At 43.6% G+C, this 14,472-nt stretch overlaps 1 protein-coding gene across 2 annotated transcripts in view; it reads right to left on the reverse strand.

Moving 5' to 3' along the window:
- kif6 (kinesin family member 6) overlaps positions 1–14,472 on the reverse strand; it is a 99,432-nt gene that overhangs the window by 56,748 nt on the left and 28,212 nt on the right. The window contains exons 7-12 of one of the 2 annotated variants that reach the window (XM_031901479.1): positions 13,285–13,491; positions 11,792–11,935; positions 10,754–10,840; positions 8,033–8,136; positions 2,721–2,826; positions 2,104–2,242 (exon numbers count right to left, since the gene is read on the reverse strand). In XM_031901479.1, coding sequence (XP_031757339.1) covers positions 2,104–2,242; positions 2,721–2,826; positions 8,033–8,136; positions 10,754–10,840; positions 11,792–11,935; positions 13,285–13,491 — 787 coding nt within the window. Of the gene's footprint in view, positions 1–2,103; positions 2,246–2,720; positions 2,827–8,032; positions 8,137–10,753; positions 10,841–11,791; positions 11,936–13,284; positions 13,492–14,472 lie in introns of both variants that reach the window. The other variant, NM_001113011.1, reaches the window with a different exon arrangement.

Consider the following 14,472-nt stretch of genomic DNA (forward strand, 5'->3'; position numbering starts at 1 on the left):
GAATGTTCTGGGCACACAATAAGCTGTACCCCCATACTGTACTGTCTAAAGGAAACATTATGGCACCCCCTTCCCATATTTATAAATACAAATGTACAGAGAAGGAATGTTCTGGGCACACAATAAGCTGTACCCCCATACTGTACTGTCTAAGGGAAACACTATGGCACCCCCTACCCATATGTATAAATACAAATATACAGAGAGGGAATGTTCTGGGCACACAATAAGCTGTACCCTCATACTGTACTGTCTAAGGGAAACACTATGGCACCCCCTACCCATATGTATAAATACAAATATACACAGAAGGAATGTTCTGGGCACACAATAAGCTGTACCCCCATACTGTACTGTCTAAGGGAAACACTTTGGCACCCCCTACCCATATGTATATATACAAATATACAGAGAAGGAATGTTCTGGGCACACAATAAGCTGTACCCCCATACTGTACTGTCTAAGGGAAACACTATGGCACCCCCTACCCATATGTATAAATACAAATATACAGAGAAGGAATGTTCTGGGCATTCTACTGTACAGCGCTGCGTACATAAGTAGCGCTTTATAAATAAAGATATACATACATATATACAATAAGCTGTACCCCCATACTGTACTATGACCCCCATTTGTAAATGAAAAAATTAAGACAAATTGAAAACTTGCTAAGAACAAGCCATCCTATAACATACTAAACGTTAAACCACCTCTTTAATCACCAACGATCTTGGGTGGCTATGGGGAAGTTAGGCAAGATGCCATATAGAGTAGTTATAAGAACGGATCAGTATCACCATATAAAATACAGTTTGATCATTTCCCTATGGGACCAAACTGTAAATTATATCCTTATAAACGGTGCTTAGTGATGTCATCAGTTATAATCAGAGCTTAGTGATGTAATTTCTGTCACGACTCACTAAACCATATAATAAATTAAGTATACCCTGATGTAAAATATGAGGATATTAGAAGTCACCTCAGAGTTCCATTACCATATAAAAGCACAAGGCTGAAGGACTCGTGCTTTTATATGGTCATGGAACTCCTTGGTGACTTATAATATCCCTATATTTTACAATAGGGGGCACTTTATTCACTATATATTATAAGGAACTCCTCGGGGGCTTATAATATCCCTATATGTTACAATAGGGGGCACTTAATTCACTATATATTATAAGGAACCCCTCGGGGGCTTATAATATCCCTATATGTTACAATAGGGGGCACTTTATTCACTATATATTATAAGGAACTCCTCGGGGGCTTATAATATCCCTATATGTTACAATAGGGGATACTTTATTCACTATATATTATAAGGAACTCCTCGGGGGCTTATAATATCCCTATATGTTACAATAGGGGGCACTTAATTCACTATATATTATAAGGAACCCCTCGGGGGCTTATAATATCCCTATATGTTACAATAGGGGGCACTTCATTCACTATATATTATAAGGAACACCGCGGGGGCTTATAATATCCCTATATTTTACAATAGGGGGTACTTTATTCACTATATATTATAAGGAACTCCTCTGGGACTTAAAATATCCCTATATGTTACAATAGGGGGCACTTCATTCACTATATATTATAAGGAACTCCTCTGGGACTTATAATATCCCTATATGTTACAATAGGGGGTACTTTATTCACTATATATAAGGAACCCCTTGGGGGCTTATAATATCCCTATATGTTACAATAGGGGGTACTTTATTCACTATATATTATAAGGAACTCCTCGGGGACTTATAATATCCCTATATTTTACAATAGGGGGCACTTTATTCACTATATAAAAATTCCCAGCAGTGTTTGACTTTTCTCATTCTAATACCTTGCACCCCCGTCTGCTCGCCAGCATCACACTCCCACTATAGTACCCAGATATCAGACTTAGGGGTGACAGGCTGGTGCATCCATGTAACAAGTATTTCCTTCCTGGCAAAAACACAGCAACCTTGACTTACTTTATGGCAGGGATTCTCAGCATCAAAACTAGACACTGAGAGAATCCCTACATCTATAAACCTGGGGGTACATGTCTGGCTCAGGTTTATCCCACTGCACATTAAGGATACTTATTTCATTGTCTCTCTGCTGCAGAATGTCTCGGAGCTTCTTGATCTCCTCGGGTCGTGGGGCAGAACTGCTGGGTCTCTCAGCCGCATTCACTGGAGATGAAGCTCTGCTCTCCTCTTCCTTCTTTCCATGCAGAAGCTTCTGTATAATAAGGATAAAGTTTTGGTGAAAGCACTCAGTGTCCATATGGATTTTAAGATGTGATCAGAGTTCCCTGTATAACTCAGCCTGCAGCCTTGTGCCTTTATATGGGGGGCACAGAACCCCTCAGTGACTGCTAATATCCTTATCATTTACAGTAGGGGGTACAGTATCCCTTATAATACATGAGTGATACTCAGAGTTCCCTGTATAACTCAGCCTGCAGCCTTGTGCCTTTATATGGGCACAGAACCCCTCAGTGACTGCTAATATCCTTATCATTTACAGTAGGGGGTACAGTAACTATTATAATACATGAGTGATACTCAGAGTTCCCTGTATAACTCAGCCTGCAGCCTTGTGCCTTTATATGGGGGGCGCAGAACCCCTCAGTGACTGCTAATATCCTTATCATTTACAGTAGGGGGTACATTATTCCCTATTAGACTTCTCTGAACAGCAGAGAATAAGTTACCTTTATGAAGGCAAAGCAGTACTGAATCTTGCGCATGTCGGCCCCCATATCCAGGCTGCTTTCTGGGTCTCGGTCTTCAAGGAATCCCCGCACTTGTTCCTCCAGTCTGTAGGGGGATGAGAAATGTGTCATAAATAAGCATTTTAGCCAAATTAGGAATAAAATTGCCTTTGGGTATAGCCCCACACAGAACAATGGTTACACAGACACTGGGCCCAAGTGCACAATACATGTATAGGACCCGTTATCCAGAATGCTCGGGACCAAGGGTATTCCAGATAAGGCGTTTTTCTGTAATTTGGATCTCCATACCATACGTCTACCATACAATCAAGTACAGGTACTGTTTTATTATTACAGAGAAAAGGGAATCATTTAACCATGAAATAAACCCAATAGGGCTGTTCTGCCCCCAATAAGGGGTAATTATATCTTAGTTGGGATCAAGTACAGGTACTGTTTTATTATTACAGAGAAAAGGGAATCATTTAACCATGAAATAAACCCAATAGGGCTGTTCTGCCCCAATAAGGGGTAATTATATCTTAGTTGGGATCAAGTACAGGTACTGTTTTATTATTACAGAGAAAAGGGAATCATTTAACCATGAAATAAACCCAATAGGGCTGTTCTGCCCCAATAAGGGGTAATTATATCTTAGTTGGGATCAAGTACAGGTACTGTTTTATTATTACAGAGAAAAATGAAATCAATTTTAAAATTCTGAATTATTTGATTAAAATGGAGTCTATGGGATATGGGCTTTCCGTAATTCGGAGCTTTCTGGATAATGGGATAAGGGATCCCATACCTGTACTAACACAAATACAGCCTGACTACTGATACTTTGTACCCCATTGCCAATAGGGCCATTAATACTATTTTGTTATTTCCCCTTTTGTCAGATTAGAGAATCTCTAATATTTTTCTGTTGATTTAATTTCACTTGCACTCAAAACTATAGCAGCATAGGGATTCCCCTGTACTAAGCACAATTCAGCAGGAACAGCCCCCTAAGTTTGCCCATAGCCTGTACAGAGAGATACCATAAAACTATGGCACATAGGGATTCCCCTGTACTAAGCACAATTCAGCAGGAACAGCCCCCTAAGTTTGCCCATAGCCTGTACAGAGAGATACCAAAAATATAAGGCAACATGGCTCCATAAAAATATATATTCAGAGTGCAGAACATAACTTGCCCTTTATTAATTTGCCCCAAGAGCATAGTCCCTGGCACCTCTAGTAACAAAGGGGTTAATGCCACAGAATAGCATCTGGGACATTTTCATGTGTTTCTAATGTGCACAAAAATACATGAAAAGCGGTTGGAAAGGAAAGAGAACAAAGCGGCGCTCAGAGGAACAAGCCCTTTAACAAACAGACTTTTCCGTAACTTATAAAACCCCCCCTGCTCGCAAATTAGCCGCAAATTTACTTAAAATGAGGCAAAACCCGGAGTAACAGCGAGGGGCCAGACTCACGGCTGCTGCTAATTGGGAACACTTCCTGGGGACACTAATTTGGAACGCGCTGAAGGGGGTACATGTGGGGGATAATGGGATGGGCACCAAGCTGCCAGGCCGCAATCAGCCCCCCGGCGCAGTAGAACAATAGGGTATTTGCTGGGCAGGAACAATGGGAATGAGCCCCAAAGGTGGGGAAGGCACAAACAGGCTGAGTAATAGGAATAGCTGGCAATTAGTCCCACAGCGCCGACAGATAGAAACCACAGGAGCGAGACATGGAACTGAGCAGCAGCCATAAAATACACAGTGACGTGCCCCCCATCATTCCCCAGCATCAGATAAGCAATGTGAATAAGCAGCAAAGTGGCGAGTAACCGGAGAGGTATGTACGGAGCAGCGATAATTCCATGTTATTCCGTGGGACGCACAATCTCAAGAAACCACATTCACTGGCCAAACAGCGGCCCGAGCCAATCACAGCACAGCCGCATTCTTCTCTCCCCCAATATCCAAACACCCAGAGCAAAGCCGGGCTCCTACCGGCTCATATTCATCAGCCCCAGCATCGCAGGGTTAAAGGGGAAGTAAAGGGTAACAAAAACATTTGACTACAAATAGCACTTGTGTTTTGGGCTTTTCTGTAGCAGAGAAGGACTGTACCCCTATAGATGCCCCCAGTAGCACCCCAACTTCTACTTTGCTGATTCCCAACACTCTGTAATAATAAAACAGTACCTGTACTTGATCCCAACTAAGATATAATTACCCCTTATTGGGGGCAGAACAGCCCTATTGGGTTTATTTCATGGTTAAATGATTCCCTTTTCTCTGTAATAATAAAACAGTACCTGTACTTGATCCCAACTAAGATATAATTACCCCTTATTGGGGCAGAACAGCCCTATTGGGTTTATTTAATGGTTAAATGATTCCCTTTTCTCTGTAATAATAAAACAGTACCTGTACTTGATCCCAACTAAGATATAATTACCCCTTATTGGGGGCAGAACAGCCCTATTGGGTTTATTTCATGGTTAAATGATTCCCTTTTCTCTGTAATAATAAAACAGTACCTGTACTTGATCCCAACTAAGATATAATTACCCCTTATTGGGGCAGAACAGCCCTATTGGGTTTATTTCATGGTTAAATGATTCCCCTTTCTCTGTAATAATAAAACAGTACCTGTACTTGATCCCAACTAAGATATAATTACCCCTTATTGGGGCAGAACAGCCCTATTGGGTTTATTTCATGGTTAAATGATTCCCTTTTCTCTGTAATAATAAAACAGTACCTGTACTTGATCCCAACTAAGATATAATTACCCCTTATTGGGGGCAGAACAGCCCTATTGGGTTTATTTCATGGTTAAATGATTCCCTTTTCTCTGTAATAATAAAACAGTACCTGTACTTGATCCCAACTAAGATATAATTACCCCTTATTGGGGGCAGAACAGTCCTATTGGGTTTATTTAATGGTTAAATGATTCCCCTTTCTCTGTAATAATAAAACAGTACCTGTACTTGATCCCAACTAAGATATAATTACCCCTTATTGGGGCAGAACAGCCCTATTGGGTTTATTTAATGGTTAAATGATTCCCTTTTCTCTGTAATAATAAAACAGTACCTGTACTTGATCCCAACTAAGATATAATTACCCCTTATTGGGGCAGAACAGCCCTATTGGGTTTATTTAATGGTTAAATGATTCCCTTTTCTCTGTAATAATAAAACAGTACCTGTACTTGATCCCAATAGGGCTGTTCTGCCCCAATAAGGGGTAATTATATCTTAGTTGGGATCAAGTACAGGTACTGTTTTATTATTACAGAGAAAAGGGAATCATTTAACCATGAAATAAACCCAATAGGGCTGTTCTGCCCCCAATAAGGGGTAATTATATCTTAGTTGGGATCAAGTACAGGTACTGTTTTATTATTACAGAGAAAAGGGAATCATTTAACCATTAAATAAACCCAATAGGGCTGTTTTATATTAATCTTAGCTGTAGGCTAATTGTTAGATACAAACTACATTACCCAGCATGCAGTGGAACAGGCACACTAGGGGAAAAAATTTGGCTAGTTTCTAAACTACAAACCCACCAAGGCTCCATAACCCAAAACTGTACCTTGGTGGGTTTATACTTTGAAAAACCCGCCTGGGCTTTATATTAGTAGCCCAATTTGGCGGGAAAACCGCCAACCTGGCAACCCTGCTGGACAGTGACATCACGTGAGCATGGCTATGGCATTGTGGGGGTGGGACTATGACACGGTGATCGGAAATTGGTCAATCACCACATCAATCTCAGAGTCCTGTCTGGGTTTCCAAATTGGGGAAACCAGGGCAGGTGTTTTTGACCCAGTCAAAACAGGACAGGTGGCAGCCCTAGTGATAGTGGCTCTGGCTGGTATGTTACTAGCCGGGCTGGAGAAATACTGGCCACACACACAAGCAGATTTCACCTCATCATGTGACCAGCCTGAGGCTCAGAGTAGAGAGACAAAGTTGTGCCCAATAAATCTCCTGAAAATGCTTTACCACTGGCAATTATATAAATTCACTGTGGGAAAAAACACTTGTCTCTTTGTTTTTCCTAAGTTTCCTCATGGGGCAACTTTACCTTACTGCTAATTTATCATGAGCGTCAATGCCATCAGCCTCAAAGACCATTATGGGGACCTGGGGCACTTGCCCTGTTTACGGGGGAAACTGCCCCTTTCCCATTGCTGTGGGCGCCTATGATCTCCATATAAATAAAGGATGATGACAACTTCATTAGGCGTCGTAGAATTGTCTGCCCTATCAGAATCCATCAGCTCTACTTCCCCTTTAAATGATTCTGTCTGCATTCATAAATGGCACGTATAAGAGGATATGAGAAGCGATTAAGGAATATCTCTCCCTAATGTTATATAGTCCGGCCGGCTCCCCTACAGAAGCCAAACTGGGAAAGGCCTAATGATAAATCCAGGGCTGGAGGGGCCGAGGGGCGGAGCCTATGGAGCAGGTTCTGTGAGGGTTTTACCCATAATGGTACCTTGTTATGGGGCAGGTAAGCAAAGTGCCAGGGATGGGGGACGTGTGGGCGCAGTTGGACGGAGATCTCACTTGGGCACAGACGCTGCTGAGCTCATTCCGCATTAAGTGAAATAAACAGAAGGAACTGGCACATTGAGCCTCAGTACAAAATGGATTGAGACAGAAATAACGAGGCGGTGATTCAGCTCTGCGGCTGCTTCCTTTCAGCACAACGGCAGGATCACATGACTCCTGGCCTATACATTACACTGTGTTTAGTGTTTAGATTATACAGGGAAAAGGTGCCTGTAAGTACTGCAGTCTGAGTCACTCTATTCGTTATATAGGGGGACAGATAATACCAGTGGCACGTAGGGTAGGCCACCAGGAGTGTTAGTGGGAGCCCAGCTAAACCAGTGGCACGTAGGGTAGGCCACCAGGAGTGTAAGTGGGAGCCCAGCTAAACCAGTGGCACGTAGGGTAGGCCACCAGGAGTGTTAGTGGGAGCCCAGCTAAACCAGTGGCACGTAGGGTAGGCCACCAGGAGTGTAAGTGGGAGCCCAGCTAAACCAGTGGCACGTAGGGTAGGCCACCAGGAGTGTAAGTGGGAGCCCAGCTAAACCAGTGGCACGTAGGGTAGGCCACCAGGAGTGTTAGTGGGAGCCCAGCTAAACCAGTGGCCCGTAGGTTAGGCCACCAGGAGTGTAAGTGGGAGCCCAGCTAAACCAGTGGCTCTGACTGATCTGCAGACCCCCCAGTGATCCCCAGGGGTGGGAGCTGCTGTGAATTATTAATAACAGCCCTGTGTTACCTCAGAGTTTCATCCTCGGTCAGTTCTTCAGTCCGTTGCTCCCCTGTCAGCAGGGCCAACTCCCCCTTCAGCCCCTGAATCTCCTTTCTCAGTCGAACAATTATCTGTAAATAACGAGAGGGCAGATTAATAAAGCAGGAAACCATAATATCAAGTGCTACGGAAACAACCAATAAGATCAGGGGAAGAGCACAGGAAACAATCGGTAAGAGTAGAGGAAGAGCACAGGAAACAATCAGTAAGAGTAGAGGAAGAGCACAGGAAACAATCAGTAAGAGCAGAGGAAGAGCACAGGAAACAATCGGTAAGAGTAGAGGAAGAGCACAGGAAACAATCAGTAAGAGTAGAGGAAGAGCACAGGAAACAATCAGTAAGAGTAGAGGAAGAGCACAGGAAACAATCGGTAAGAGTAGAGGAAGAGCACAGGAAACAATCAGTAAGAGTAGAGGAAGAGCACAGGAAACAATCAGTAAGAGCAGAGGAAGAGCACAGGAAACAATCAGTAAGGGCAGAGGAAGAGCACAGGAAACAATCAGTAAGGGCAGAGGAAGAGCACAGGAAACAATCAGTAAGGGCAAAGGAAGAGCACAGGAAACAATCAGTAAGAGCAGAGGAAGAGCACAGGAAACAATCAGTAAGGGCAGAGGAAGAGCACAGGAAACAATCAGTAAGGGCAGAGGAAGAGCACAGGAAACAATCAGTAAGGGCAAAGGAAGAGCACAGGAAACAATCAGTAAGGGCAGAGGAAGAGCACAGGAAACAATCAGTAAGAGTAGAGGAAGAGCACAGGAAACAATCAGTAAGGGCAGAGGAAGAGCACAGGAAACAATCAGTAAGGGCAGAGGAAGAGCACAGGAAACAATCAGTAAGGGCAGAGGAAGAGCACAGGAAACAATCAGTAAGGGCAAAGGAAGAGCACAGGAAACAATCAGTAAGGGCAGAGGAAGAGCACAGGAAACAATCAGTAAGGGCAAAGGAAGAGCACAGGAAACAATCAGTAAGGGCAGAGGAAGAGCACAGGAAACAATCAGTAAGGGCAAAGGAAGAGCACAGGAAACAATCAGTAAGGGCAGAGGAAGAGCACAGGAAACAATCAGTAAGGGCAGAGGAAGAGCACAGGAAACAATCAGTAAGGGCAGAGGAAGAGCACAGGAAACGGAGCTCAGAGGCTCTTGACTAGAGAAGCTTCCTGTATATATAAAATGACCCAGTGGGCCCCCACCCATTACTCATAGCTCCCTGAGTTCTACAGAGCGTTGCATATACAGCCCCAATTTAAAGGACAAGTTCTACCCCTTTCCAAGCTCAATAAACAGCTCATTTGCTGAACATGCTTTTTTCCTGTTGTTTCCACTGAGAAATATCTACGGTTTTTGTTATTTCCTACACTACACAGTACAATGACTGAAACCCAACAACTCTCGCTTGACAGCTTCCAGGTTCTGCCAAGTCACTGTTTGAGGAGGAGCGAGTAGCAAACCAAATTACCAGTCTACAGACAAGTCCTCTGTATAACGAGCTGCTCTTTATAGCAAACTTGAGGGGCAGAGGAGGTTGTTTATAGGGAGCTCATTAGCTCAATTTCAGCAGAAGACCCTGTCTGCGGGTGGAGTGAGTTCTATTTATTGTACTTAGGGTGAGCAATGGTGTAACGAGGAGCACACTGCCCCATTCTATCTGTGTTGGGCTACGGAAATAAAGGGAAAATAGTCGCTCAGATGGATTCACTTAGCCTTTTCTGATGCTGTTTATTTTGGCTCCGGCCCATATCTATGCCCCCCAATCCAACCAAAGACTGGTATGTAAATTGAATGGGGATGGGGGCGGGGCCCTGCATTCCTCTCCCCGCGCTCATTAGGCCTCCCGCGTTCCTCCTATTTTTAAAGTTCCAGAAATAGAAGCGCTTAAAAAAAGATCAAAAGTCCAAGCTGCTGTTTGTGCTGAAAGAGGCCATTCCACAGGTAGCGCTTACGCCACTCGCTGTATATATTAGTATCGAGTTTCCCCAAAGCCACGCGTGCAAATATTGGTGCATGTGGGTTCTGTTTGCAGGCCTCGCCGCAAGCATTGGGTATTGGTGAAAGATGCAGATATATATATAGAATAGTCCTGGTGAAAAAAAAATAATTTTTTAGAGAAAGCCAATTCAGTCTGTAGCACCCTTTGTGCCATGGGGCCCTACCCTTTAATCAAAAAGAGACTGACACGTGTAGGCAGGGCCACCATTGGGCCAGGTATCCGTGGGGACCAAATTGGCCCCATTACCATACTGCAGGTCAGTTATGATCGGACTGGAACTTATTCGTTCAGTTCGGGCCTGTTGTGCATTTAGTGAAAGAATAAGAAGACCACCTGCTCAGAGCTCCTCCCCATGTGGGAGTGGCTACATCAGTATTGCTTTATAATCAGCCCTCTATCATCAGCTTCTATGACAGATGTGACCTCACTTCCTGATTGATGATTTGCCCACCCCCTAAGCTTCTCAGGAGCAGCCCAGGGCCCACTGAGCATGTGCAGTGCCCCTGATACAACAGACAGTCTTACAAGACCCAAGATGAGGGGCTGCTGGGGGCAACTGTGAAACCCTGGATCATTACTGTTCTAGGGTGGCTGTACCTCTGGGCTGGTACAGTGAGTACAGTATATAAAATACTACATTTACAGCCAGATCCCTTTTCAGGTTTTACTTCTCCTGAAACAAAAATCCTGACTAATACCTACCAGCTGGGGGTCAGTCTCCTCGTTAAGGATGGCCTCGTTCTTAATTAAGGCAACTCTTTGCGCAAAGCGGCACGTAGAAATGGATTCCTGCGGGGGAAGAATCGGGATTTAATGATTTCCATGATTTCAAGTGACATTGGCTTCTGCTGTTAAATAGAATCAGTAAAACTCCTGTTCCTGGATATGCCCAATGGATATATTATATGGTTATTTATTATTATCCCTATACATCAGGCAGCAGGGGGGTTTCCAATTGTACTTGAACTTTAACTCCCAACATAGCCTCATAGCTTTTGTCTATTGAAGGAATGCTGAGAGTTGTAGATCAATAATATCTCAAGGGCAACACCGATGCATCGAACCCCAAATGCTTTGCGAAAGATTCGGCCAAATACCGAACCCCAATTTACATATGCAAATTAGGACAATAAAGGGTCACGTGATTTTAAGGATCCCTATTGGGTTCACCCATAGGCATTGGTTCGATCGAATCCGAATCCTGCTATAAAAGGCCGAATCTTCCTCGAATCCCAAATTGAATCGTGGACTTGGTGCATCCCTAGTAATTTACTGTCCATGTAACTCACACAGTGTTTAGTCATGTCCAAAATGGACTTTTCCATCTGTTGCTGAGATATCTTTTTCCCATCAGTGCTATCTAGGAGAGAAAATTTACATTTCCCCCAGTCCCACCCAATTTATCCTTCTCAGCCCCCCTTAGTTTGGAAACTTCAGCTCGTTGGAATGACCAAGTGTACAAGCCCATCAATGGTCATCATGGACACCATAACATGGCCTCTAGTCTTCCCCTGTCCCAGAAACCCACAGCAACCAATCAGCAGTTAGCTTTTACTAATTTAGGGCAGTTAAAATAATAAAAGCAAGCATCTCATTGGCTGCACTGATATGTAAGTTATATCAGATTCTCCAGAGTTGTTTATACATTGGGGCTGGGTACTAGTACTGCGCGAGGATGGCGGGGTTATGGGCCTCTTATGGTTTGATAGGGGGCAATAATAATAATAATATGACACTCACATCGATGTTTCGCTTGTCCAGTGACAGAGTTGCAATCATGGTGGTCATGCAGTTGCCCCCCAGGCTGTCTCGGAGCACAGAAGTCATCATGGAGTTCCGATAGGGTATATGGGAGCGGTTCTTTTCTGCCAGAGCTATAATGACCTGGAAAAGGAATTGGGAGGTAAAGGGGTCTGGCTGATCATGGTGGACACAATTATACTGGGGGGGGGGGGGATGTTGCATTGTGGGTAAGATTGCACTCATTTAGTGAGCAGAGAAGCCAGACTCCAGGTAATCCCCCTCTTCCTTACATTTACAGCCTGTCAGACAGCCCAGTGTCAGGGAATAGCAGAGAGGCCAGGAAACATCTCATAAGAGAACATGGAACATTCACTAATGGATAAAGTGCAGCGCCGCTGCGAGGGAGGCGATACGTTGGCACGGAGCTGATTCCCCCACGCCCGAGCCTTGAGCCAAGCAGACTGCGGATCCAGTGTCGTCCGGCTGGGAACAGATCTTATTCCAATAACGCAGGGAATGGTGGAGCAGCAGGGAAAGGGTTAATTTGAAGCCTTTCAGTTCTGGCGCCTTTATACATTGCCTAAATAACCAGCCCAGTATGCCCAGCTGGATAGGCTACTGCCACACAGGGGTGAGTTCTCGGCCTGTGCATATATGCAGCCTGAAAGGGGGCAACTTTTCAATTGGTCTTCATTATTTATTTCTTATAGTTTTTGAATTATTTGCCTTTTTCTTCTGCTTCTTTGCAGCTTTCAAATGGGGGTCACTGACCCCGGCAGCCAAAACCTATTGCTCTGTGAGGCTCCAGTTTTATTGTTACTGTTACTTTTTATAACTTATTTTTTTATTCAGGCCCTTTCCTATTCCTATACCAGTCTCTCATTCAAACCACACCCTGGTTACTAAGGTAATTTGGATCCTAGCAACCAGATAGCTGATGAAATTCCAAACTGGAGAGTTGCTGAACAAAAAGTGAAATAACTAAATAAAACTACAAAAAATAGAAAATTAAGACCAAGTGCAAATTGTCTCAAAATATGACTCTACATCATAGTAAAGGTCACTTTCCTTGCTGTATTCGGCAAACATGCCGGGCACTGGGCCACTACAGAATTCTCTGTGAGACAACTGAGCAAAGGGAATTGGGGGAACATGAAAGCCACAGGCTTAAAGGGGTGGTTGACCTTTAAGATAACTTTTATTATGTTATAGAAAGTACTAATCCCAGCAACTTTGCAACTGGTCTTCTTTATTTATTTTTTATAGTTATTATTGCCAGGTTGCCAAGGTAAACAAGACCCTAGCAACCAGGCAGCTGCTGAAATTCCAAAACCAGGCAGTGGTTTGAATGAGAGACTGGAGTATGAATAGGAGAGGAACAAAACAGAAAGATAAGGAATAAAAAGTAACAATAAAACTGGAGCCTCACAGAGCAATAGGTTTAGGCTGCCGGGGTCGGGGGGGTGGGGGGCAGCAGATGGGGCAGTTACCTGCTCCAGGTAATGAAGTGACAGGTTGATATATTTGGCTTCTGTAAGTAACTGTCCTCCGACTCCGGTCTTGGCAACTCGCTCCGACCCGGCTAAATCCACCAGATGGAGCTTGGAACGTCGTACGGTGGCGGATCCGGGCTCCTTGCTGGAAACGTGAATGGTGAAGATGCAGTGGGAGCGGGTGGAGGCTTGGTTCATAGGGGTCTGGATGGAAAGAGCACAGATACAAATGGGATTTAAGAAACTTCAGACATATCCGGGATTTACTGCCCCCCCCCACCCCAACTCCTGTGGATGCGGATACAGTTTCATTGAATCTGTTAAGGAATACTCGTATTTACCTTATTCCTAGAGCTTAAAGGGGATGTTCACCTTTGAGATGATGTAGAGAGTAATATTCTGAGGCAATTTGCAATTGGTCTTCATTTTTTATTATTTGTAGTTTTTTTAGTTATTTCATTTTCAGTTCAGCAGCTCTGCAGTTTGGAGTTGCAGTGGTTATCTGGTTGCTAGGGTCCAAGTCACCTTAGCTACCAGGGAGTGGTTTGATTGAGAGACTGGATTATGAATAGAGGAGGGGCTGAATAGAAAGATAAGGAATAAAAAGTAACAGTAACAATAAAACTGGAGCCTCACAGAGCAATAGGGTTTTTGGCTGTTACCGGGGTCAGTGACCCCCATTTGAAAGCTGCAAAGAATTAGAAGAAGGCAAATAACTTTTAATATATTATATAATCTCCTATTTCTAGAAACTTTGCAATTGGTCTTTATTATCGATCATTTTCTTTTATAGTTGTTGAATTATTTACCTTCCTCTTCTACATCTATCCAGCTTTTAAATGGGGGTGACTGACCCCCAATAGCTAAAAAACAAATGCTCTGGAAGTTTATAATTTTATTATTGTTGTTACTTTATATCACTTACATTTCTTTTTCGGACCCCTCTCCTATTCATATTCCGGTCTCTCATTTAAACTACTGCCTGGTTGCTAAGGTAAAAAAAGACCCTGGCAACCAGATAGCTGCTGAAATTCCAAACTGGAGAGCTTACCAGGGAGTGGTTTGGGAGTGTGACTGATATATGAATAGGGGAGGGGCTGAATAGAAAGATAAGGAATAAAAAGTAACAATAACAATAAAACTGGAGCCTCACAGAGCAATAGGGTTTGGCTGCCGGGGTCAGTG

Source organism: Xenopus tropicalis, chromosome 5, assembly GCF_000004195.4.
Source record: "Xenopus tropicalis strain Nigerian chromosome 5, UCB_Xtro_10.0, whole genome shotgun sequence".
Taxonomy (NCBI): Eukaryota; Metazoa; Chordata; class Amphibia; order Anura; family Pipidae; genus Xenopus; species Xenopus tropicalis.